Source organism: Micromys minutus (genome assembly GCF_963924665.1).
Source record: "Micromys minutus genome assembly, chromosome: 4".
Lineage (NCBI taxonomy): Eukaryota > Metazoa > Chordata > Mammalia > Rodentia > Muridae > Micromys > Micromys minutus.
The window spans coordinates 30,167,878-30,194,574 of NC_137973.1; the positions used below are offsets into that span (position 1 = coordinate 30,167,878).

Genomic DNA, 26,697 nt, shown 5'->3' on the forward strand with positions numbered 1-26,697 from the left:
TTGAATTAAAAATGGCTGAGTAGTCAAGGCTTAACAGTTCAGAAATGCTTTTTGTAGTTAGATGGTTTTCAAAAACATCAGAAATCCATAAATTATGACATTTAATGTTATTTATCTTTTTTTGAGACATATCTGCTACTTACAGTTTCCCTTTGGTGGATTTAACGAAGAGATTGAGGTAAACTGTATGGCTAGACAACCACTGGGCAGACACTGACTATTTCTTCTACAGACTAATACTGTCCAGAAAGGGACACATTATATAGAATAGTCAACTGATAATCTTTGCTGAGCCAAAATTAGCAGCCCTTCAAGATTTCTACATTTCAAAGTCTGTCAGTGATCCTGGGCCAGAAGGCTGAAGACTTGCTCTCACATGTTGCTAACAAGAGACTACTGGTAGAGATTTGTCTCTACAACCTGTCTCAGTTCTGGAATGTTAGGTTTCCTATGTTTTTATATATTTTGCCATTCTCAGATTTCTAAAGGAGTTGAAGACTAATTTAGTTTTATAGCTTACCCAAACTAACTTTGAGAAAACATAGTCATTTAGAATATTTTCAAGTGGTAATAGTTACACACAGCTTATGTTTGAGGGTAAAGTATTTTTAAAGTAAGCAGAAAGGGTGATGTGTAGGTTTATGTTAAGGCAGTACATGATTGGACATGTGGGGAGGTGGAGAAGAAAGAGGTTGAAGGAGCGGAAGAGGAGGCGGTACGCAGAGATTGACAGAGGAGGAGATGGAGGCAGATGTGTATGTTTCTCTCAGCGCATCTCTAGCTTCATGAGGTTGTCATAATTTCTAAGGGTTTCTATGGATCTAATCTATCTCATATAGATGGCTAGTTTATATTTTTGTCCATTGGTTATTGTGAATTGAGAATTTAACATATAAGCCTGTTTGGTAAGTTAACAGATGTGTGGCCTGGAGAGATGACTCAGAGGTTAAACACACTGGTTGTACTTCCAGAGGTTCCTGAGTTCAATTCCCAGCAACTGACATGGTGGCTCACAACCATCTGTAATGGGATCCAATGCCCTCTTGGTGTCTGAAGACAGCTACAGTGTACTCATATACAGAAAATAAAAAAATCTTAAAAAAAAAAAGTTAATAGATGTGAGTCATGTTTTTATGGGGCAGTAGAGGACAGTGTGTAAATGCAAAATGCTGGAGAGGTCGTGGACCAGACAGAAGCAGCCACGAGGGCTGAGTGAACTGCCTGAGAAGGGAGCCAAGTAAAGAGGGAGGCTTATAGATCAGGTGACAGCATCCAGATGTGCTCCGCTCAACACTAGAGCCTCGTTCCCCGGAGTGAGACCACAGTGCTGATAACAGAGCTTTTTAATATTTAACACAACAGATCTCCAGGAGTTGGAGGCCAGCCTGGTCAGCAGAGCAAGTTCTAGGACAGCCAGGACTACACAGAGAAATCATATCTCTTATATCGAAAAAAACAAAAAACCCCAAAATGTCTTTACAGGAGGAGCCATCTTACCAGACTTGAAGAGATTCGCAAGGACACAGTATGACTTTGTATTACACCCGCATAACAGCACCAGAGATATGAGCGGAACAAATCATCAGAGAAAATCTAACTAGATACCCCAGTAGTCAACATCGCAGTGTAACACCAAGCTACTCTTCATCAGGTTAGGAAGCCAGCAGACAGGATGAGCAAAATGGCTGCCACAATTATAAATGAGCCCAGTCAGTACTTGGGACACTGGAGGTAGCATGATCAGCACTTCAAGTCCCATCTTGGTTATATAGTGAGTTTGAGCTATATGAGGTCTAACAAAATATCAAACCAAGAAATATCTGGAAAGATATTCTAAGAGAAAAAACTGAAATCTTGAAGAAAAAAAAAGTGCTAGGTAAACTTCCTGAGCACCCCAACACATGTATAGGGGTAAAGTACAACTAAGAGCAGGGAAGGAACCCTCCATGTGGGAAACGCAGAGCAAACGGAAGAGACTGGAGGAACGAGCCTGTTAGCCCACTATTTGGGAGGCCAAGGCTAGAAGACTGCCCAAAGTCCCAAGTTATATGCTATATAGTGAATGCCAGGCTAACCTGAGCACAGAGTCAGATTCTATCTTCAAACAAGGATCAGGCACATAACTCAGGTAGGAGAGAGAAGTCTGACTTCCAGGTAAACCTTGGAATACGCCTAGTGTGATGGTGCGTGCCTGAAATACCAACCTTTAGGAGGGGGAGGCAGAGGACTTGGAGTTTTAGGCCAACCTCAGAGGCCTTTATTTAAGTACACTGGGAGGCCAGCCTTGGTTAAATGAGACCCTGACGGATAAAACTCAAAATACAAAAGAAATAATCACTATCAGATATTACAGCCAGATGTGGTGGTACATCTTTAATCCCAGAACTCTGGAAGCAGAGGTAGAAGAACTCTGTGAGTTTGAGGCCTACTCTAAATACTGACTTCCAAGACAGCCAGGGCTGTAACAAACAAACAAACAAACAAAAAACCTATCTCAAAAAACCAAAGATGAATATGTGCTATTACCTATCTGAGATAGCTCAGCATTAAGATGAGTGTTTGGATACCATTTAAAGCTTGGTAGATGTAGCATCCCACTGTAATTGCAGCAGAGAAAAGATCCCCAAATCAAGCTGGCTAACCTGACTAGCCCAATTACTAAGGTTCAGGCTCAGCAATAGACTCTGTCTCAATATATAAGGCAGAGGAATAAACCATCTACACTGTATGTGCATGTAGACACACCTGACATCAACCTCCCATCTCTCTACACATGCAGTGTTCCCACACAAGCACATACATCACATACACTAAAAAATAGAAAAAAGAAGCCAGGCGTCCCAACACCTGAGAGACAGGTGGATCACTAAGAGTTCTAAGCCAGCCTGAGATTCCAGAACAGCCAGGTCTGTTACACAGAAAAAACATGTGTCAAAATAATAAAGCAAAACCTTAAAATTCCCTACAATAAATATAAATGTGTACACAGGTATGGTGGTCCATATAATCACTATACTCTAGAAGCTGAGGTAGGAGGAGAAGTCTGAGGACAAGTTGACCATACAGTAATGCCCCATCTCAAAAGAGCCGTATAATTTCTAGTAGACCAAAAATACGCAAAAACAGCAGCATCTCAGCTGAGGATATATCTCAATGGTAGAGTGCTCACCTAACACACACGTGGGCCCGAATTTGATCCCCAGCAACATCCCACCAACACCACCCAATACACAAGGAGGATCCTGTCTTTTCTACAGCATTTAAGGAAACATAGCTGATTCTCACATGAGAAAATCAAGATCAGGGGCAGCAAAGTGAGTGATGGGCAAAGAAAAAGTGACATGTGAAAAAAAGCAGCAAAGCAACAAGACTACGAAATGAAAATTCAGGATGGTAAAAAAGTCTACCATGGAAAAGCAGAAATCCTGCAAAAGTCTGGACGGCCAGTACAGGTTAAAGGCCTCAAACACTGATCTTAACAGACCCAGAAAGTTAAGTCTCAAACTTTTCTGTACAGTGTGATTTATGCACTAAGTCCTGGAGTCTAGTCTACAGTTATCTGTATATTTTTAACTACTGCTGTGTTTAATATAAGAATATTATTCCATTGAAGCAGTTGTACATATTTTTCTTTAAAAATATCAAATAAGGGCTCAGTGGTTAAGAGCACTGACTGCTTTCTCCAAAGTCCTGAGTTCAATTCCCAGCAACCATATGGTGGCTCACAACCATCTGAGATGTGACCTGATGCCTTCTTCTAGTGTTTCTGAAGACAGTGACAGTATACTCATATATATAAAATAAATAAAAATTTAAAATGTCAAATAAACATCTGTCTCTCTCTCTCTCATACACACACACCCTTATCTACCTTAAAGTCATAAACAAAGAACTAAGTCTAACCCACAGTCTGCATATGGCCCAAGACAGTCCAGCAAAAAACCATAATCTTACTTAAAATACCCTGAGATATTCTGGCACTTTCTTTCTTTTTGTAACTCAATTATATATAATTGAGTATGACTTCTGCAGATGACAGCAATGGACTGTGAAGTCAGAAATCTGGACAAACCTGGACAGATATTCTACGCCAGAATTACACTTTTAGCAAGCAGTGAATCAATATGACACTTACCTCAGATACTGTGGCTTTCTTGATTCCAGATGCCGCTGCTTAAAAACAACAACAAAAAATTAAAAATATTAAGCATATAGAAACACAATCACAAAATCTCACTGAACTCATATTGTAAGGACCAAAGTTTACATCAATCTAAACATGGTCACAAACTAATAGCACCAATACCAAATCCTTTTCTATAGCACTTACTGTGTTGTATGTGTGTGCGCACCTCACTCAGGTAGGCATCTGTGACACAGCCCTTGTGTAGAGGGCACCTGTGAAGAACTGATTTTTTGCCTTCCATCTTTATTATTCATTCCTTCTTTCATTCATTTATCTCCTTTCTGCCTCTGCTGCTTACTTCATGGTTCCTGGCTCATGAGCCTTCTCTGGGTCTCCTATCTCCACTTCCTTTCTTGCTGGCATTACAGATGCAAGCCAGCACATCCAGATATAAGCTTGAGCACTTAGGCTTCAAAGCTTGCACCAGCTGAGCCATCTCCTGGCCAATAGCATGTTTTAAATGTTCTTTCTTCCTGTTCCATACTTACAAGGGCTTTATGCATATTCCATTCTAATTCTAATCACCATTCTAACTCATTTGGTCATATTCTCCTTTTGTAATTTATTATTACATGTTTGGTATGTCTGTCATGTCAGCATACATGTGGCAGTCAAAAGGGCAACTTTGTGAATTCTCTTCCACCTTATGTGGATTCTACAGATGAAGCTCAGGTTATTACAGTTGTATAGTAAGTGCTTTATCCACTGAGCCATCTCACCAGCCCAGTGTTAATATCATTTTTGTTGTTTGTTTGTTTTCTTGGTAGCCCTGGCTGTCCTGGAAGTCACTCTGTAGACCAGACTGACCTAGAGATCTACCTGCTTCTGCCCCCTGAGCACTGGAATTAAAGTCGTGTGCCACCATGACTGGAAACCATTAATGTATTTAACTGTCACACACACACACAAAAATCTCAGTGACACCAAGGCAGGAAGAGAAAGAACCCAAGAGACAAACGGATATACAAGGAGCTCAGTGTGACAGCATATACCTACTTCAGAGGCTGGGGCAGGATTATCAAAGCATTGCTAGTTCAAAGTCAGACCATGCTAGATTTGAGTATATCTAAAAACAAACAATAAGTTTTACCTCCACAGATAAAACTAGAACACTGAGCTGGGAGCACGCCTGGGGGACTAGCAGGACTTTTAATTCCAGTGCTTGGAAAATGGAGGCAAGGTCATGTTAGGTTAGAGTCAATTCAAGGAGAGCCAGAAGCACGAGACACCGTCTCATACAAACAACAGCCTCTTGTTGGTCAGAGATTTTTCCTAGCATTGTTGAAAATACCTCCAGTAGCTGTACAGTGATGGCACACACTTCTAATCCCAGCGACTGGGAGGCAGGGCGGGCAGAGGCAGGGGCAGGGGCAGGGGCAGGGGCAGGCAAGTTCCTATTCAAGTCCAGCCTGATCTACAAAGCAAGTTCCTTAACAGCCAGGGCTATACAGAAAAACCCTTCCTTGAAAAATAAAGAAAAACAAATACTATCTTCAGTATATATTAACTTATAATTCATGCCCATAATCCATACATTTCTTTATGAGTGGAGAAGCCAAACACAAGTCAGGTGAGTTCCGACACTAGGATTAACTTCTACTTAAAGGGAAATTTTTCTTCTCAGGATTTTGGAACCTTTCTTCTCCATCAAAGATAAGTTCTGAAGTCTCTTTAAACACTCATACTATCATAGCCCATAGTTGGAAAAGTACACGCTACCCCAGATGAGACTACATCACCTAATGGCATGTATATGGTATACATAGACTGGCAGCTTCCCTATAAATGCTATAAAGTAAGTCCTGGGCAGTCTTTTGTCTTCACTGACTAAAAAAAAAACAAACTAAGCACTGGGTAGTGAAGCCAGGTCCTTGTGCAAATTAACCGGATATTCTAACACAGAGCTACACACGACACAGGCCAGATAAATGCTGAATTACTTCCACCTTCTCTTACTTCACTCAACATCAACACACTACCTCTCTGGCACTAACACTATTTCTCCCATGAACAACACACTTATAGCTGCATAATACTATTTATAAGTTTTTGTTCTGTTTTGTTTTTAAGATAGGGTCCCAGGCCAGGCTAAGAGGCACATGTCTTTTGTCCTAGCACTCGGAAGGTAGAGGCAGGTGGATCTAGTGAGTTCAAAGCTAACCTGGTCTACAAAGTGAGTTCCAAGACAGCCAGGGCTACATAGAGAACATATGTCTTTAAAGAAAGAGAGAAAAGAGACAAGAGATAAATCAGGCCTCACATAGCCCAGGCTGACCTCTAACTCCTGATCCAACACACATTAAGGATAGTCTTAAACACCTAACCATCCTATCATCCTGCGTCTACTTCCTGATCCTCTTCTATCTACCTCCCACAATGTGGAACTTCAGGCTTGCACCACCACACCCAGGTTTGCAGAAATATATCCTGAAGTGTTCAAAAATGAAACTGCAGAACAGAACTTGAGTCACTTCAGGATAGAGAGGAGGAAGATTTGGAGGGAGGGGAATGGACAAGAACAAAGCAAAAGCCAAGGAGCTAGTGGGAAATAAAAATTGGGGAGGAAAAAGAGAAGGGAAAAGGAAGGGAAGAAAGTCATGGGACCACCACCCTGAGAAGCAGAGGCTCTAATCTGTGTTACACAGGAGTTCTAAGGCAGCTAGAAAGCCCACTATAAAAGAACACCAAAAAGAGAGTTTACATACAACAAAGCTGGCTCTTTAAGAGGAAGGGGAGGGGACAAGTGAATCTCTGAGTTCAAGAGTTCAAGAGCAGCCCGGTCTAGACATACACAGTGAGACCCAATCTCAAAAAAAAAAAAAAAGGTGGGTGGAGGAGATAGACACTATATCAAAAATGAAACGTCAAACACAAAAAAGTTGGACCTGTTGGGTACACTAATAAATTTCCAGCACTAGAAAGACATTTTTTTAAACATAGTAAATTTTTTTTTAATTTTAAAAATTCATCTTAATTTTTAATGAATGGGTATTTTGCCTTCATGTGTGTCCGTGCACCACTTGCATGGCAGATTCTTTAGTACTTGAGATACACATGATGCTGGGTTTTTTTCTGTTTGTTTGTTTTTAATGATTTATTCTTTTATGTTATGAGTACACTGTAGCTGACTTCAGACACACCAGAAGAGGGCATCTAATCCCATTACAGATGGTTATGAGCCACCATGTGGTTGCTGGGAATTGAACTCAGGACCTCTGGAAAAGCAGTCAGTGGTCTTAACCACTGAGCCATCTCTCCAGCCCACTTTAAAGGCTTAAGAGGCAGGAAGATTGCAGTGAATTCCAGGCCAGTTTAGGATACATAGTTCTAAGCCAGTGAAGGACTAAACGGCAAGACTTTCACATAAAAATAAATAGAATCCAACTTGGTGGTTCATGTCTTGATCTCAGCACGCAGGCAGAACCAGGTGGATTTCTGGAAGCTTAAGGCCAGACTGGTCTATATAGAGAGGTCCAGGACAAACAGGGCCACACAGAGTGATCCTATCTCAAAAACTAAAGAAATGAAGTAACATAAAGAGGACTTAATTATTGATGTAGACTGTGAAGAGTTAGTTTCCCTCTTGTCACAACAAATGAAAGCTATCTGTCCATTTTCAAGTCAGCAAACCAGTAACCAATAACCATTGTTTTTTCGAGGCAGGATTTCTCTGTATAGCTTTGGCTGTCCCCATAATTCACTATGTTAGACCAGGTTGGCCTTAAGCTCAGAAATTTGTTTGCCTGTCTCCCAAGTGCTGGGACTAAAGGCATATATCACCACAGTCTGGGTTAATAATATTTTATTTCTTAAGAAGATTATTTAGAGTGTTGGAGAGATGGCTCAGCAGTTGTGCACTGACTGCCCTTCGAGAGGTCCTAAGTTCAATTCCCAGCAACCACATGATGGCTCACAACCCTGTAATGAGATCTGATGCCGTCTTTTGGTGTGACTGTAGACAGCTACAGTGTAATCACGTACATACAATCTTAAAAAAAAGAAAAGAAAAAAGAAATGATGTAATTGAAGACCTTTTTAAAAAAACAAATCATTCAGAACAGGCCTCTGAGGTCTGTCTGAGTAATAGCACATGCCCATGTTCCCAGTACCTGAGAGTTGAGACATGAGAAAAAGACCAAAGGTCGCACAATTAGCTACAGAGTGAGAACCTTTTGTGACATTAAAGTTCAGGAGTAAGCCCTCTCACTCACACAATAAATTTTAATGAAAAATTTCAACAAAACAGCATGGCTTTTGACTGTTTTTATATTAAACCAAAAGAAGACTTTCAACAAGTTTCTTTTAGACTTACTGTACTTGTCTATAAAATTTAGTTATTAATTCTTGGCAAAAAAGTATGTTATCAGAGCAGAGAGATGGGCTAGCAGTTAAGCCTTGACTGCTCTTCCAGAGGACCTGATTTAATTCTTAGTATCCACATTGTGGCTCATAACCATCTGTAACTACAGCTCCAAGGGATTCTATACCCTCTTCTGGTCTCCATGGGCACCAACACATGGTGCACAGAATTACATGCAAGAAAACACCATATACATAAAATAGAAAATAAGTACATCAATTTTTTAAATTGCATGTTAATTTCTAAACTAGTTTCTGAAAGATTAACAATTCATATACTATGCTTGCAAGAACTCAGAATTTTGATGCTTTTGAAAGAAATCAGTTCCTTCCTGTGCTATTTTCTACTCGACAAGGACTTCTGGCTCAGACAGAATACATTCAGCAAGAAATATCTAGTTTACAGCCAAGTTAGTTCACACAGCGACTTTAAGATTAGCAAGGGGAGAGCAGAGAGTTTACTTGTTCCTCTTCAGTGTTCAAGGCACTAGGTTGGATCCTCAGTACCAAAAAAGACTAGCGGGAACAGTAACAACACAGTAAGAATATGTGCTCAGGAAAGGGGGGGTGGAGAACGGAGAGAAAAGAACATGGGCTTTATAATCAGCATCTAGATCCGCTAGGTCTCAACACAGAGTCAACATTTGTTTGATTAATCTGCTCTAGGCTGTTACTTCCTCTATAAAATGTAGAAACAGGACCTGGAGATAATACAAACTATTTTTCATAGAGTGTATTCAAATCTGTAAGGTCTTGGGTGAATGTCCCACAACCTCCCTCCCAAAAAAAAAAAAAAAAAAAAAAAAAAGGAATCACAGAAATTATATCATGTATCTCCACAAAGTTGTTTTAAGAACTAAGACACACAGGGCTTGTAGTAACTCTTCTAGAAACAATATCAATTATTGCAAATTACTAAAACTACTTGTTTTTAAGTCAAGATCTTACTCTGTAATTCAGCTCCACCTATAACTCAATTTATGCTCAAACTGTTCCTGAACTTAAGGCAACTCTCTGCCTTCCCCTCATGAGCACTGGGATTAAAGGTATGAGACACCATGCTCAGGTATAATCATACACTTTGTAGTCCCATCTACAGAAAGGGAAAAGTCAACAGAAATAAGAAAGAAAACATAAAAAGAAAAAAATATCTGAATTTTTAAAAAAATCAAAAGAAAATCTTTCATAAAGTTGGGACTAATTTACTGAAACAAAAATGAGAAAGGCACACGTCCATGCTAAGATCAGACAGCACTGTCCTGATGCAGGAACCAGGCACTAGACTACAACTGTACAGGAAGAGCCAGCTAGGCTGCTAGTTACTGCAAGGAGCTCATGCATCTTCAGCACACACACATCACATCTACCTCTCTTACGGTGGACCCCACAGCACAGAAAGCTGAAACCTAGTAAGGGAAAACAAAGTTATCACTTACTTTTGGATTTCTATTTGCTTACAGTAGACTAAACATATTCACATTAACTAATAAAACTCATATAAGTACAGCACGGTGCTCAGTTCCCAGCACCACACTATGAAATTCCTCCTACCCAAGAGATGTAGCTCTAGCACAAAATTTCCAGTAGTAGCTAGATAGTGGTCTGGTATTTAGGAGGCAGATAAAAACTCGAAGTTCAAGGCTAGCCTTGTCTACAGAGTGAGTTCTGGGATAGTCAAGGCTTCACAAAAACCCTGTTCTCTCAAAACAAAATAAAAACAACAACAAAAATCCCAGCAGTTATAAAACATTTATTCCACTTAAGTCTCCTATGGATTTCAAGTGGAAGCATTTTTCAGATCTAAACTTTTCCTCATATAGGCTTCTATATGGGGTGCACATACAGAGATACTCACTGTAGTATTATATGTAATAAGTATAAATGCACAGGTACTGTTTTGGGAAGATCACAGTAAACAAGGATAAAAAGCCACAGGGTAGTTTAAAATGGAATACTATATAACCATTATTTTATATATAGTAAGCATTATTTTTAAATGCATGCTTATAGATTGCTTATGCAGAAAATCATAATAAAAACTTTAAAAATTTCAGACAGTCCTTCAGTCCCGTCTAGTCTTGAGCTTGAGAACATTAAACCTCCTCAGCTTTTCAAAACATGGAATTACAGATGTGACCCACTACACCCAGGTCTACAGTAAATTATTGAATAGAAAAGAGACTATTTAAAAAACAAACAAACAAACAAACAAAACATATAAGGGCTAAAAGGATGGCTCCTTCAGGGGCTCTGGGTTTGATTCCCAGCACCAATAGGGCAGCTCACAACATCCGCAACTCCAGTCCATGGGATTGATAACCTCATTTGGCCTCTGTAGGCACTGCACACATGGGGCACACAGACATACCTGCATGCAAAAGACCCATTATATATAAGAATAAAGTGAGAAAGTATGGTATACTTAAAAAAGCAATTATAAATCTACTTATAAGTACTTATAAATACAAGGTCCTCACAATTGACTATGTATATATGCTGGTATCAAGTTGCCTTAATTAGTTTTTTCCTGAAGCACAGATAAACCTTTTAAGTCACATAGTTTTTGTTTTAATTATTTTTCAATCTTTTAAAATTTATTTACCTTTATTTTATGTGCACTGATGTTTTGTTTGCATGTATGTCTATGTGAGAGTGTCAGATCTTGGTTTTACAGTTATGGGCTGCTAAGTGAATACTGGGCTTTGAACCCAAGGCCTGAGCTATCAGTGCCCTTAACTGCTGAGCTATCTATCTATCTATCTATCTATCTATCTATCTATCTATCTATCTATCTATCTATCTATTATGAGTACACTGTAGCTGTCTTCAGACACACCAGAAGAGGGCATCAGATCCCATTACAGATGGTTGTGAGCCACCATTGGTTGCTGGGATTTGAACTCAGGACCTCTGGAAGAGCAATCGGTGCTCTTAACCACTGAGCCATCTCTCCAGCCCTGGCTCCATATTTTTTGAAAATTAATTTTTTGTTGTTGCTGTTGATTTTTTGAGACGGTTTCTCTGTGTAGCCCTGGATGTTCTGGAATATCCTCTGGCTTCAAATTTACTGAGATTCATCTGACTGCCTCCAAAATGCTGAAATTAAAAGTGGGCAGTGTACAACACTACTACTCAGTTTAAGATTGATTTATTTTTATTTTATATACATATATGGGTGTTTTGACTGCATGTTTGTCTGTATACTATGTGTATGCCTCATGCCTATGGAGGCCAGATGAGGGTATTGAATTCCCTAAAACTAGAATTACAGACAGTTGTGAATCCCTATGTGAGTGCTGGCAATTGAACCTGAATCGTCTGGAAGAACAGCCAGTGCTCTTAACAGCTAAGCACTGGCTCTCTAGCACAAGAATAATAATCCGTTTTGCAAATTGAAGAGACACACACTGAAAGCTTCAGAGTCATTCTTTTTTTACAACCTTTAGTTTCCAGTATTCCAGTGCTCAACAACCACCGAACAAACCACCACCAACCACCCAAACACACATCAATGCAAGTTTGTAACAAAATCACTGCTCTATGCTACAAAAGTAAGTTAGAAGGATAAAAAGTGAAAAGAAATGCCTACAGGACCAGTTAATAAAGATGCCTGCCAACCTGAGTTCAATCCTTGAGACTGACAGGGTGGAAAAAGATAAATGACTTCTTACACATTATTCTTTGCCCCCCCACACACACACGAGAGAGAAGGGGGGGAGTATAAAAAAATTAATAATACATAGGACAAGTTTGGAGAGATAGACAATCCAGTTCCAGGGGATCTGGTGCCTCGGGCATCTGAGGGTACTTGCATTTACATGAACATGCCCACACAGTGACACAGACACACATAATTTAAAATAAGTAAAAATCTTATGGGGCTTGAGAAATAGCTCAGTGGTTAGGAACTGGGTGTTCTTCCAGAGAACCATGGTTCACTTCCCAGCACCCACATGGCAGTTCACAACTGTCTGTAACTCCAGGGGACATGACACCCTCACACAGACATATTTACAGGTAAAACACCAATACATAAGAAGCAAAAATAATAATTTTTTAAAATCTTTAGGAGAAGCAACAGTAGTAGCAGTTGCCACTGCCACCTAGAAAACAATGTAAAAATAAGTACCATCTCCATACATCCAAGTATCTTTCTTAAGTAGTTACTTTGGGATAGCCTATAATGTTAAACAAACCTATATAAGTATATATTAGAGACTCTACTGTGAGAAAGAGAACCACGGGGGTTGGGAGAAAACTCCAAAGGTTAAAAACTCATGCTGTTTGTGTGCAGGCCTGACAATCTTAGTTCAACCCCTAGAACCCACATAAAAAGTTAGATAAGGAAGCTAAAAGCTACTCCCAAGGTTGTTCCCTGACCTCCACACACACTCTACAGTAAGTACACACACTCATACACACATATACGAATATTAGAAAATGACAACTGTATCTTTTAAATTATTAATAGTCTCTTATAATGTTGATATTCCATATCTCATAGATGTTACAATTTGAGAAATATCTTTAAAAACTAAACAAAACCAGGCTCCGGCAGAGTGTGGGGCACATTCTAATAATCCCAGCATATCTACTAGAAACAAAATTATCAGGAGTTAAAACCAGCTTTGGCTATAGAGCACACAAAACCCCAAATCAGGTATGTTTTTAAGTTATAAAAATAAGCTGAGAATCTTTGTTACTAAAATGGCTTCAGAACAACTGAAGCAGCCATATCAAATACCAAAACACAATCAACTAATTTTTGTTCCATATCCCTATCTTTGTAGTTTTTTTTTTTTGTTTTGTTTTTTTTGACCAAAATCTGTTTAGATAACTCAGTCTGGCCTCAAACTTCTCCTGCCTCTGCCTCCCAAGTGGTAGGATTACAAACATTTGCATCCCACAATATAATTCTGTCTCTTTCTCTTAGATATATTTATTTCAAATTTGTATATGTATGATCATTTTGCTTATCAATATGTCTATGTACCATGCATATATCCTGTGTCTGTAAAAGCCAGAAGAGAGTTTCAGATTCCCTGGACCTAGAATAGGCAGTTGTGACCTATATCATTATGGGTGCCAGAAACTGAACCCAGATTTTCTGGAAGAGCAGCCAGTACCTTTAATTGCTGAGCCACCTTTCCTGCCCCCTTTTAACACAAACCAACAACAAAAACAGGGTCTTGTTTTATCACCCTGGTGGTTTGGAAATCACTATGTACCCTAATCTGGTGTTTTGTTATTGTTGTTTTAATTTTTGTGAGTACACTGTTACTCTCTTTAGACACACCAAAAGAGGGCATAGGATCTCATTACAGATGGTTGTGAACCTCAATGTGGTTGCTGGGAATTGAACTCAGGACACCTGGAAGAGCAGTCAGTGCTCTTAATCATTGAGCTATCTCTCCAACCTCTCTTTGGTTTTGAACACACAGTAGTCCCCTTACCTCAGTCTCTTAAACTGCTAATATTACAGGCATGTACCACCACACCTAGCCATTTAAAGAAACATCTGAGCAACTCCACTTTGGTCCTTTGCAGCACCCTATCTTATGTTTATGAAGGAAAAAAAAAGATACTGGAAGGACTGGTTTCTAGTTACTCTGCAAAACACCATAGTTAATATCTGCAAATCTGCCTGATAATCCCAGACAACTTGAAACTAAAATTTCAAAATAAAAATATTAAGAAAATATTTTTTAAAATGAAAATAAAAAGGAGGGTGGATAGAGGGACAACAGATAGCTCAGCAGTTAAAAAAAACTGGCTGTTTTTCTAGAGAACTCAGCCACCTATACATGAAGGCAAAACACCTATAGTAGTAAAAATACTACTAAATTAATAAAAGAAAATGTCAAAAAGAAACAGAAAAATTATCAACATAATTCTGAGAAACGGGAGTTCACTAGCATGCACAACAGGAGGCTCACAGCAGCCTGTAAGTCAAGCTCCAAGGAATCCAATGTCCTCTTCTTGCCTAGTCAGACACTAGCACACAAATAGCATCCACTGACATTATATACACATAGATACACATAAATTTAATAAAAGCAAATCTTCAAAAATAAAAGTGACAACTTAAATGTAGATATGTTCAGACAGTAAAGAACTCTAAAGTTGGGCTGCCCCTAGTATGTGGGACAAACAGCTTTGGCCTCAATATCAAAGCCACTCCCAACTCTTTCAGAGGAAGCATTTCCTTTGGAGATGAGATGACATCATTCACCAGACAAGAAAGCAAAAGACACTGTGTGACTGACTTCAGTGTCTGAAGTACACATATAATTTGTGAATGCTAGAGGCCAGCTGGACATGAATTCCTCTGACTAGTTTTGTCTGAATAGGTCATAAACAAGGTATCACAAAGACTCAAACTAGTGCTTACCAATACTACAACTTAAATGTTTCACAAAGTAAAAATGCTCTTAGGAACGAATTTGGTAAGACTAAAAGCCAAAGATTAATAAAATAAAATAAAAACCCAGCAAAATCTAAAGCTAAACTCTCTACAACAACAAAACAAAACAACAGCAAAAAACTAAACTAATGTTTGTTGAACTATGCACAACACCTCATTGCTCTTCTAATTTGGAATACTGAAATCCAGTCTAACCTTCTGGTAGGATGCACAGTATGTTCTCCAAACACAAACAAAAAAACCAATATGAGCATGCTAAGTACTTCGGATCACACAATTCTAAGTGACAATGTGAAAGGAGACAGAAAAAGGATGACATGGCCCAGGGCTGGTGGAACATGCCAGTAATTGAGTACTCCAAAAACTAAGATAAGAGGATCTCAAGTTCAAGGTCAGAAAAGGATACAAAGATGACTATGTTTCAAGAGGTTAAACAGTAATAGTTAAAACACAACTAGCAGGCATGGTGGTGCATGCCTTCAGTCTCAGCACTTGGGAGGGAGAAGCAGGCAGATCTCGAGTTTGAGGCCAGCCTGGTCTATGGAGCAAGTACCAGCACAGCCAGGGTTATAAAGAGAAACCACCACTGCCCTCCAAACAAAGAAGCCACAACTTACAACTGGACAAGCATGGTATGCATTTTTAATTCTTGTACCCAGAAAGTAGCAGCCAGGGAACCATGGGTTCAAGGTCTGCCTTAGTTACAAAGTGAATCTGAGGCCAGCTTGTGCATATCAGACCCTGTCTCAAAAGAAGGGGGGAAAAACTGGACCACAACTACGCCACTGGCAGTAACCAAACCAAGGCAATTAAAAACCAAGCCAAACAGCAAAGAAAAGCTCAATTTTGTTTTCCAGCAGATACCAATTTCTTTCTCTCAGAATGTCAGAAAAGTAAAGGAAGGGTCTAAAAACAAAAGCTCAAAAGTAGTTTGAATTGGGACAGCTAGATGGCTCATTGGGTAAAGGCACTTACCACCAAGCCCAATAACTTTAAGTTGAATCCCCAGAACTCCCCTGGTGGAAGGAGAGGACCAACTCCTCTACAAGTTGTCTTCCTTTTGTTTTTGTTTTTTTTTTTTTTTTTTAAATCAAGTCAATATTTTTTATTGTCAGTTACATGCTTTATAGAAAAAAGTGTGGAGAACCAGTCAGAGTTGTATAAAAACGGCTAGGTTCCTACATATTCTATTTACACAGTTGTGGGGATGCCCCCACTTCAGGCACAGTAGTTGCACTTGTCCAAAGCCCCTTTGCAGATGCAGCCCTGGGTGGGAGCACTTCATACAGCCCATGAGGCAGCAGGAGCAGTTGGGAGTCCACGGTGAGTGAAGATGGATGCGAGGTGGGCGTTAGAGTTCTAGGAGCATCGGGATCACAAGTTGTCTTCTGACCTCTGTGTATGAGCACCCTGGCTTGCCCACTACCACATATACACAAAATAAATGTAAAAACATTTGATTCAGTTTGATCTACCAGTCTTGTCACTGAAGAGCCAACATATTGCAAGGAATATCAAGGAATGAGCCACAGGTTTACTAAGATCCTTTAATACCACTCAGCCTCTCCAGAACACCTTTGTATTAACTAGTAAGGCTAAACCTCAGCTGCCTGATTTAAGAAATGAAAAGGTGCAATTAAAAATGAATATTTCCTTCTAATGTACCTTTACCTCCAGTACCACAAGGGCAAATCTCACTGTATCCCTTGACACCATTATTTTACTCAAAAACCTAAGGTTTTTTTTCCTTCCTTCTTTTTCCCCCAGAAAGATGGAGTCTCACTATGTAGCTCTTGTTGTCCTGGAACTATGTAGACCAGGCTAGCCCAGTCTCACAGAAATCGGCCTACCTGGGGCTAAAGAGATGGCTCAGTGGTTAAGAGCACTAACTGCTCTTCCAGAGGTCCCAAGTTCAATTCCCAGCAACCCATATGGTGGCTCATAACTATCTGTAATGGAATCTGATGCCTTCTTCTGGTGTGTCTGAAAACAGCTACAGTGCTCTCATATACACAAAATAAATAAATAAATCTTTAAAAATACAAGGAATTCTGGTATTGATGGTTTGTGCCATCACAACCAGTCAAGTCTTTTCTTAAAAAACCTGGGCATTCTGCGTTAGCCAGCCATAGACAAAAGGCATTTAAGATGCTTGGCAGACTACCACCCCCCAACTCTATGTCCAAAATTGGATTTTCTTTTTGTGGTAGAGAACTCTCTTGCTCTACAGCCCTAGCAGGCATGGTCTCAAAGACGATGACCCGACAGGTCTCAAAGCAGGTCTCCTGCTTCTACATGAGTCCTGGGAATCCTATAAATTCAGGCATATGTCATCATACTCAACCCTGGTTCTAGATATCTGGATTAATATACACATACCCCGGGGTTGAAGTATCACTCAGTTGTAGAGTTTGACTAGCTTATGCTTGCATTTGATCCTGGGCACTTGGAGGAAAGAGAGTATATGAACAAAATGCATGTGTATTTTAGCAAAAACAAAACAAAACAAACAACAAAAACCCTGTAGCTTTTATGACAACAAAATAAGCATCAATTCCCTAAACAGCACTTCCCTCCACCAGCAAAATTAAAATATAGGCAGTTGCTTATGGAGCTTTTTCCACGCAGCCTGGGTCAGAATTCAAAACACCTGCCTTTTCCTTCTCCCTCCCCACACCCCACCTCCCAGATACGGACCAAGGCTGAATTATGCTTTCTTTGAAACGCTGGACTTTGTAAGTTTTTCTGAAGTCCATGCCTAACTTCAAAGGCATGACTTTGGAGGCTCAATAGTTATGAGCTGTCCTTCCAGAGTAAAGCTCAGCTCCTAGCACCAACAGTGATCTGATTGTTCATAGCTACCTGTAACTTCTACTCCAAAAATCTTATGCTTCTGACCTCCACAGGTACCTACCCACATGTGGCAAACCCTGACACACAAATAGAACTCTGACTCTCTCCATCCCCTCTAGCAGATACTACAACTTTCAGCTTGCCTGCCCTGTAGTTTTCCCTCAAACTCTAACAAAATGGTCCCTGGAATTCAAATAAATAGATAAAATTATGGCCGCTTTTAAACACGTTCTTGTCAGTGAGAACTGATACTTTAGCAAGCTTGTTTACCTACTTTGTGCAGAAATGAGCTGATACTCTAATTAATTATGTATTCTAAAAGAGATTCCTTCCTTTCCCTCAGAACTCCCCTTGGATACTTCATCTATCCAAATACCATCTCTGAAACACAGGTTGGGCTTAGGTGGGAATATAAGAGAGACTCCTTCCACCTTACTATAGAGAAGACAGCACTTTTTATCCTCCCCACACCACCACCAAAAGCACTCACACTAAGAAAGAAAAGACAGAAAAAGGAACTTGAAGTTTTAATCTTTATTTTGTTTTTTAAGACAGGGTCTCAAGTTACCCAATTGGTCTTGAACTTCTGGTCCTCCTCCCATTGTTGAAAGTACTAGGATTACAGGCCGCACCTGGTCTTGCTGCCTTCATTCATTCACTTTAGATGTGGGGGGGGAGAGGAGAGAGAGAGGAGAGAGAGAGACAGAGAGAGAGAGAAAGAGAAAGAGAGAGAGAAAGAGAGGGAGGGAGAGAGAGAGGGAGGGAGAGAGAGAGAGTGTGTGTGTGTATGTGTGTTTTCCCTTATCATCTTTTTCATGCCATTTAAGGTGAGGATACTCAAAAATTCTAAGACATTTGAAGGCAGAGGCAGCAAGCCCTGTCTACATAGCAAGTTCCAAACCTCCAATGGCTACACAATCAGGAAAAAAAGAAACAAATCTAGACAAGAAAAAGGTTGAACTTCAAAAGGATTAAAGACACAGTGGCATTCACCTGTACTCTCAGCTCTCAAGGCTGAAACAGGAATATTATAAATAAAAAGACCAACCTGGATAACACAGAAAAACTCTATCTCAAAAAAAAAGAAAAAAAAAAAAAAAAAGAAAAGAAAAAGAAAAAAGAAAAAAAGAAAAGAAAGCCAAAGTTGATTGCTCACTCATGAATCTCAGCTCCAGGAAGGTTAATGCAGAAAGATGACATCAAGTTCACAGACCTTAATGAAATCCTGACTCATAAAAAAGTAAGCAAGAAAAAAGAGGTACCCTCTCCCCCATACCCAGCTCTGGTTCTCTTGTTATCACTATTCATACTATAGGTCATAGTCTCCATTATATTATCAAAGAAAAACAAGCTAATAAAATATTTAATAGCTTTTAGGTAGCACATATTTCAGCAGAGGTATTAATCAACCCGGGAGTCCACAGAGAGCAAGTAAAACATACTATTTTCACGAAGCTAACTTTTAAGCATACATACCAACTAATCTGATAGTAGACACTTATAAACTATAATTATACATGACACCGGGCTTAAACAGCAACAGCAGAAATAAAAATATTTCCTCAGAAATGATGACAGAATAAATGGCATGTACCTGTGCACCAGCTACTAGTCTAAGGCAAAAGGACTTAAGTCTTAGAAGTCCAGGACCAGCTCAGTAAGACTTAATGTTGTTTGTTGTGGTTTAGAAAGTGGTAGGGGGATTAGGCTGGCAGGATGGCTCAGTAGATAAAGGCATTTGCTACCAATTAACACAGGAAGTCTGAGGACCTACATGATGGAAGGAGAAACCAATGCCTGTAAGTTGTGCTCTAGCTTCCACTTACAGGAATATACATACCTGTACAATACAGGTGTACACTCATACACTCTCAGATTTTTTTAAAATATAATTTTAAAAACAGAAGGAGGGCTAAGAGGTGGTAACACGCACCTTTAATCCCAGCACTCAGAGACAGAGGCAGGCAAATCTCTGAGTTCAAGACCAACAAGTCTACAAAGTGAGTGGACAGCCAGGGATACATAGAGAAACCCTGTCCTGAAAAAGAAAAAAACAGGAGGAGGAAGAAGGTCTGCTGAACCACATGTGGCAGAGCATCATGGTTAAAACAAACAAAACAAAGCAAACAAGAAACCAGGCGAAAACCAGGCGAACCCCAAGTGTGAGACCAGACAAGCCAAAGAGCTACACAGCAAACCTCTCAAAAAATAGCTAAGATCCCTGCAGTAGTGACATACATCTTTAAATCAGCATTTGGAAGATAGATGCAGGCAGATGAGTTTGGGCCAGGCTGATCCACATAGTGAGTTCCAAGAGAGCCAGGGTTATAGAGAAACCCTGTCTCAAAACAAACAAACAAAAAGAACAACCAAAAACCAGCTAGGTAGGTAGAGTAAGTAGAGGAGCTGGAAGGTTATTCCCAAATCATCTGTGGTTCTGATACAACCAAATAGATGAGGAGTGACTCCTTCAAACTGTTGTGAGAAGCAGAAACAACTAGAATGCAAGATCTAAGATTTCAAGTGCTTTTCCTTTAGGGACTCAAATGTGATTTTAATCAAATAGTTCTTATTTCAGGGAAGCAGCACACATCTTGGCATTCAACTCCCTTTCTAATCTTTCCCTCTAATTTCAAATCAAGACTTCAAATAGCTGGGTGTGACGGTTGGTATACACCTTTAGTCCTAGCTCTTTGGAGGCAGTACGTTGACCTCTGAGTTCCAAAGTAGCATGGTCTATACGGAGATACTTCTAGATACCAAGACAGCATTGTCAAACCCTGTCTCAAAATAACAACAAACACACTCAAAAACAGAAACTCTTGGCTCTTATTTTTAGTAAAAACTCATCTTAGTGACTTGAATTCCAAGTTACTGATTGTCAAGAACAGGAAGTCAGGGTCTCTGAACCCTAAACAAATGGTCACTGCAACAGTATCTCAACAGACCTGATTTTACTAGGTGGTGCCACTGTTCATATAATGAAGATGAAAAATAACAAATAACATTTTCTTTATACAGCAAACAGCAGAACCCAGGTGCCAAACTACATCACCTTTTTTATTAACAATCAAAACATAAGAACAAGCACAAACCTCTGTAAGATCATTATTCATTTATAACTGTCTCCTCCAGATTCAAACATGGTAACTACTCTAATGGAAAATATTACTTAAGAGCTTATGGTCTGGATGGACCATAATGAATGGCACATGCCTTAAATTCTAGCACTAGTGAAGGAGAGGCAGGAAGAATCTCTGAGTTTAAGACTAACTTGGTCTATTACCTACAAGTGAGCTCCAGGCTACACAAAGAAACCCTGTCTCCTTTGAACTTATGGTTTCCCCAGTGTGGTGAGGCACAACTAATCCTAGCACTTGAGAGACAGAGGCAGTAGAATCTCATGAGTTTGAGAACAGCCTGCTCTATACAGTGAGTTCCAGGACAGCCAGAACTACAGAACTACATTAAGAGACCCGTCTCAAAAACAACAATAAAAACAACAACAAAAAGAAGAAGAAAAAGAAGAAAAAAAACAATGTTAAAAGCAAGGCAAGGTAGAACAGGCCTGTAATTCTAGCTACAACAAAAAGCTAAAGAGTTCAAGGTCATCTGCTATATGGAGAATTTGAAGTGCACTTTTGATACCAGCACTTGGGAGATAGAAGCAGTTAGATCTCTGTGAATTCAAGGCCAGCCTGCTCTACAAAGTGAGTTCCAGGATAGCCAGGGCTACATAGTGAGACCCTGTCTCAAAAACAAAATGAGTGTTTGCTCTTCTTTTCTAGAGGATCCAAGTTGGTCACTAAGATCCTTGTCAGGTGGTTCACACTGTATGGAACTCCATTTCCAGGGGATGCAAAACTCTCTTTTGGCCTCTAACCACAGAGAGAAACACAGAGCTAAAAACTGTTGTTTCTGAGACAGGATCTCTTTTCAGTACACCTGGCTATCTAAAGTACACAACATAGACTAGGGTAGCCTCAAACTCAGAGACCCTCCTACCTCTGCCACCCATAAGCTGAGATTAAAGGCACATGTCACCTTGATAGGTTCTAAAAAATATTTTTTAAAAAGGAAGGTAAGAAAAAAAAATTGTAACTTGGTTTCTAGTAGAGAGAAACTACCTGATATGACAGGTGGAGGCTTGCTTAAATAACACTCACAAGAATGATTGGAGGCCAGGCACCTTGGAGCACACCTTTAGGCCCAGCACACAGGGGGCAGACAGTGAGATCTCTGAATTCTAGGCCAGACTGGTTTTCAGATCAAGTTCCAGGATAGTCAGGGCTACACAAAGAAATCCTTGGGGTGGGGGATGGTGCTTGGATAATATGAGAAGATTTCAAATAAGACACTGCACTTAAAAAAGAAAAAAAAGTCACCTGTGTGGAAGGGATGGTTCAGCTGGTAAATGCTTGTTGTCTAGACCTGATGACCAGAGTTCAATAACCAGAACTCATAAGGTGGGAGGAAGAAGGGAGGAAACCAGCCTCTGACACACACTCTCATACTCATTATGCACTTATACAATGAAAATAATTAAGTGAAAAATTTTGAAAACCTGTCACTTGGGCTGGAGAGATGGCTCAGTGGTTAAGAGCACTGACTGCTCTTCCAAGGGTCCTGAGTTCAATTCCCAACAACCACATGGTGGCTCACAACCATCTGTAATGAGATCTGATGCCCCCTTCTGGTGTGTCTCAAGACAGCTACAGTGTACTTATATATAATAAATAAATAAATGTAGAATGAAGAATCCAAATATTTTTTAAAAACTGTCACTTTTATAAACATTATTCCTTTTTACATTTAGAAAGAATCAAAGGTTGTTATGGCTCTCTAATGCTTTTAAAGGAGCCAAAAGTCACCTCTCCAAAAAACTAAAAATAGAGGCACATAAATTAGAATTGCAGCTTATGAAGAAGGTATCTATGACTATGTTTAAGGGAAAACTCAAACCAATTCAAAATGCCAAGGACAAAAAACACAGGAAAGAAAATCAGCAGAAGAAAAGCATCTTATAGCCAGCAGCTTCTCAGGCAACAGTTACTGAGGAACACCTGACATTCCTCTGGAACAGCCTTTGATTCACCCCCATACACATTTTCCCTCCTACAGACAATCTGTGGCTTTTCTTTGTGGGCCTTTCCAGCCTTCAATCTCCATTAATCTCTAACTACTCTGACCTCTCTATTTGCCCGGTTCCTTACAATTTCTTCATACATCATCCTAAACATTCCTCCAGTCCCTATCCTATTATGCAACATTTCCCCATAGCTCTTAGGAGTCTCACGCCCCTCCCCATCTTTATGAAGCCTAACCACGGCTCTGCTACAACTCAAGGCTCCATTTCATCTATCCTCCCTCTCTTAGGGTCTTTTGACCTTGACCTCCCTCCCCCTCATCCTTTAGATGTTTCCAATGTTTCCCTCCGTGCTGGCTGTAGTACGCTTCTGTAATCCCAGTAATAGGACCAGTCAGGAAGACATAAATGCCTGTCTCAATACAAAACAACAAAACTTCTCAATCCTTCCCGTAATTGTACAGCCTAAAGATAGGAATCACCAAAAGAGTTAATTTGATAAAGTACGTGCACTGCTGCTGACAAGAGATGAGAGGAGGAATGACGCATTGGGGGTAGTCTGAGGGGAAAACCAATCCAGGAACTCAATCCTAATAAAATTCACAATTCCCATAATTCGTCAATACTTTTAAGTTCTATAATCCCCTCAACATTTTGTTCTATTAATTTCACAATCACCTTGGACTCTACCTTACACCAAGAAATTCCCTGTATCTACCAATACTCCATTTACGTTATTTTGTCTTACTGAGCCCAGATCCTGACGCTGCGAGACAAGACCTCCACTAACTCTAGTTTCTCCACTCCTGTTTTGTGGTTTCTCTTAACCCCCAACCTTCAATCTCCATCCTTCCTCTTCAAAGTTCTCAACGCAGCAGTCGCTTCTAAGACACTGTGTGAGCTTTCATCAGCTTCCCCCTTCTCAGTGACATCCATCCTTTCCCCCAGACCCCTATAATAATAGAATTATCTACTACTTCAAAGTCCGGTCCTGTCCTCACTTAGGGGCAACCCCTCGGTCATCCTCAGCTACAGGTTTCTTCCCAGAAATCGCTCTTGTTCCCATCTCACAGTCCTCCCACGGCGACTGCCCGTGCCCTACCCGACTCACCTGCGGTACCGGCAGGGACCCCGGAATCAAGTGGTGAAAACCCGGCCGCCGCTGGCCCTGAGGAGGCGGACGCCATCTTGGCAGCCCCCTCCCCCTCGGCGGCTTCGCTCCCTTTCAATCCGGCTTTTCCTTTTCTCGAAATCGAATCTTCCCCACGTCTCTTCACAGAACCCGCGTTCGGCGGGCTGCTCACAGGCGTTGTTCAGGCTCCAGGAAAAGCTCAGGACCGCACCACTTGCCCGGCATGGGGGAGAGCTCCAGTCTCGCACCTTCCTAGCAACTTGAACTACTCTCCGCGAAAGCCGCCTTCTCTCACTACACAAGAAAACTCAAGCCGGGCCCCGGGGGTCCCGCGTCTCCGATAGGACAAACCTAAAAACCCAGGTACCTAAGGTCCTCCAAAAAAGCGAACGCCCCCTCCCTCTGCTCACCAGCCACTGCCTGTTTATCCCTAACTCCACCGCTCAGCTCAGGGTGGGCGGCCAAGGAAACCCCAGTATTGCGCATGCGCTCCACCTTCTCGGCGCCCCGTCTAGTTAGCCAGAGAGAAGAGAAGCCAATCCGGGTGTGAGTCAGGATCACGTGATAGACACACGTCACACCTCTAGGAATCCACGGGCGAAAGACTGTGTGCTTACGGTGGCTCGGTAGGCCAATATACTTTCGTATCTTTGATCTTGTTATGAACTCTTGTTGCGAATCAGCAGGACCGGGAAGGACTGAGCGCTTCAAATGACAGTCTTGGAAAGAACTCGGATCGCTGCTCTTGTGTCAAGTCCGAAATGCTAAGCACTTGTGTACTACAAAACATCACAACCATCAAGAATTCTTCCAGCCTTTACTGTTTAAGGTGCGGGCTTCTGGGATCTTCTTTCTAAAAACATAAAAATAGATCTGTTTTGTTTGCTTTAAGCAGTGCTAGACACAGTGACAGAGTTCGTTAAATGTAAATATTTGATAAATAAGGCAATGAGGATTTGTCAACAATATAACGAAAAAGTAAGAAAAATACATAAAAACAAAGTTTAAAAGACTTGTCAAAAAGATTACAGAACTCAGTAAGACGGTATCAAATGACCTTCCCCCATCCAAAGTCTTTCTTAGCGTTCACGTGCTAATTATCTATACTCCAGAGAGCATGGAAATACAGGGGGATTCCACTTTAGTCTAGTCGTCATATAAACTCTGCCCAGAACCTTGGCAACCATGAACATTATGGAAACCCTAATGAAGCCTTTTCTGAACAAGAGCTTCTGAAAAGCAAAGACTGTTTGCTACATTTGATTGTCCACCTCCTGTCACATTTTTGTACAAGGTAATCACTCAATAATTATTTGTGAAATTAATAAAGTAAAAGGGGGAGGGGGGAACAATCTCCAGCTTTTTGGCCCTAAGATGGCCTGGATGTTCCTCCAAAAGAAACCCAGGACCAGAACATCTATCAAATATCTTCCAATCATTAACCTCAGATTTCTTCTTCTTCCTTCAAGACCTAAAATAATTGCTTCCTTACTGCTATCTGCTGGATTCTTTATGCTCCCTTGGGTTACTGAAGATAGAAAATTTTCATTTGATAGAATTAGCATTCCTAATTCAACAGCATTTTGACTAGGTAGCACTGAAATATTGTATGTTGTGCTGTACCTGAAACCTCGCCCCCACTGACTATCACTGGACTCAGACAGTGCTATTCACTCACAGGTGACATTGTCTCACACAAGTACTTAGTAAATACTGTTTTGTTTTTGTTTTTTTTTTTAAGAAAATTTTCTTTAAAGATTTATTTATTTTATGTATATGTATCTATTTTCAGACACACCAGAAGAGGGCATCAAATCCCATTACAGATAGTTGTAAGCCACCATGTAGTTGCTGGGAATTGAACTCAGGACCTCTGGAAGAGCAGTCAGTGCTCTTAACCACTAAGTCATTTCTCCAGCCCAGTAAGTACTGTTGAATAAATTGGCTATATTTCCAGAAAAGGCATTCAGTTGCCTGGGGACTGTCAAGACTCATCAGATAAAAGCACCAAGTTATCCCTGGGTCCCTGAGAATTGATCCATTCAAGTTTCCCTCTTACCTCTTCATGCTTGAGTGCACTTTAGTTAAGTGTAAACTCAGTTGATTCTATTTCCTAAGGTGCTCTAAAAATCAATTGAGGTAGAGATTAAAGCTATTTCTGACTCTGAAAGTAGACAAAAACAAAAACAAAAAAAACCACCTGAATAACTAAGGCAGTTAAAAACAGAATTTTCTTTCTATAATTTGTATTTCAGCTAGGAAAGGAAAAAAAAAACCTTATTTTACAGCTTCCTATGAGGAGCTTTATATCTACAGGAAGAACCAGGAAATGGTCACTGTTACAGCCCCACCTTGTGTTATCTGTTTATGTATGTGTCTCCCTCATAAGCCTATACTTTCTAGAACAAAGATGGTAGTTTTCCATTTTTACAGCTCAAGAATGTAGACTATGCTGGCACAGATTAAGGTCCCTAAATATGACTCCTACATATATGAATGGATGAAGGTGAAATTCAAAAAGTGGAACAAAATATTGGAATTGAGATGTCATGGGGCCAAGAATGCTAGATAGCCATGCGTTTAATCCCAGAATTTAGGCAGTAAAGGCAGGCTGTTTTTTGTGAGTTCAAGGCCAGCGTGGTCTACCTAGCCAGTTC

At 40.3% G+C, this 26,697-nt stretch overlaps 1 protein-coding gene across 4 annotated transcripts in view; it reads right to left on the bottom strand.

Moving 5' to 3' along the window:
• PIP5K1A (phosphatidylinositol-4-phosphate 5-kinase type 1 alpha) overlaps positions 1-24,469 on the bottom strand; it is a 42,147-nt gene extending 17,678 nt beyond the window's left edge. Inside the window, exons 1-3 of one of the 4 annotated variants that reach the window (XM_080916282.1) lie at positions 24,020-24,469; positions 9,913-9,951; positions 4,136-4,173 (exon numbers count right to left, since the gene is read on the bottom strand). In XM_080916282.1, the coding sequence (XP_080772408.1) occupies positions 4,136-4,173; positions 9,913-9,951; positions 24,020-24,095 (153 nt within the window). In that variant the 5' untranslated portion in view covers positions 24,096-24,469. The remainder of the gene's footprint in view (positions 1-4,135; positions 4,174-9,912; positions 9,952-24,019) is intronic. The other 3 variants (XM_080916284.1, XM_080916283.1, XM_080916285.1) reach the window with 3 other exon arrangements.
• Positions 24,470-26,697: the final 2,228 nt, after the last annotated feature.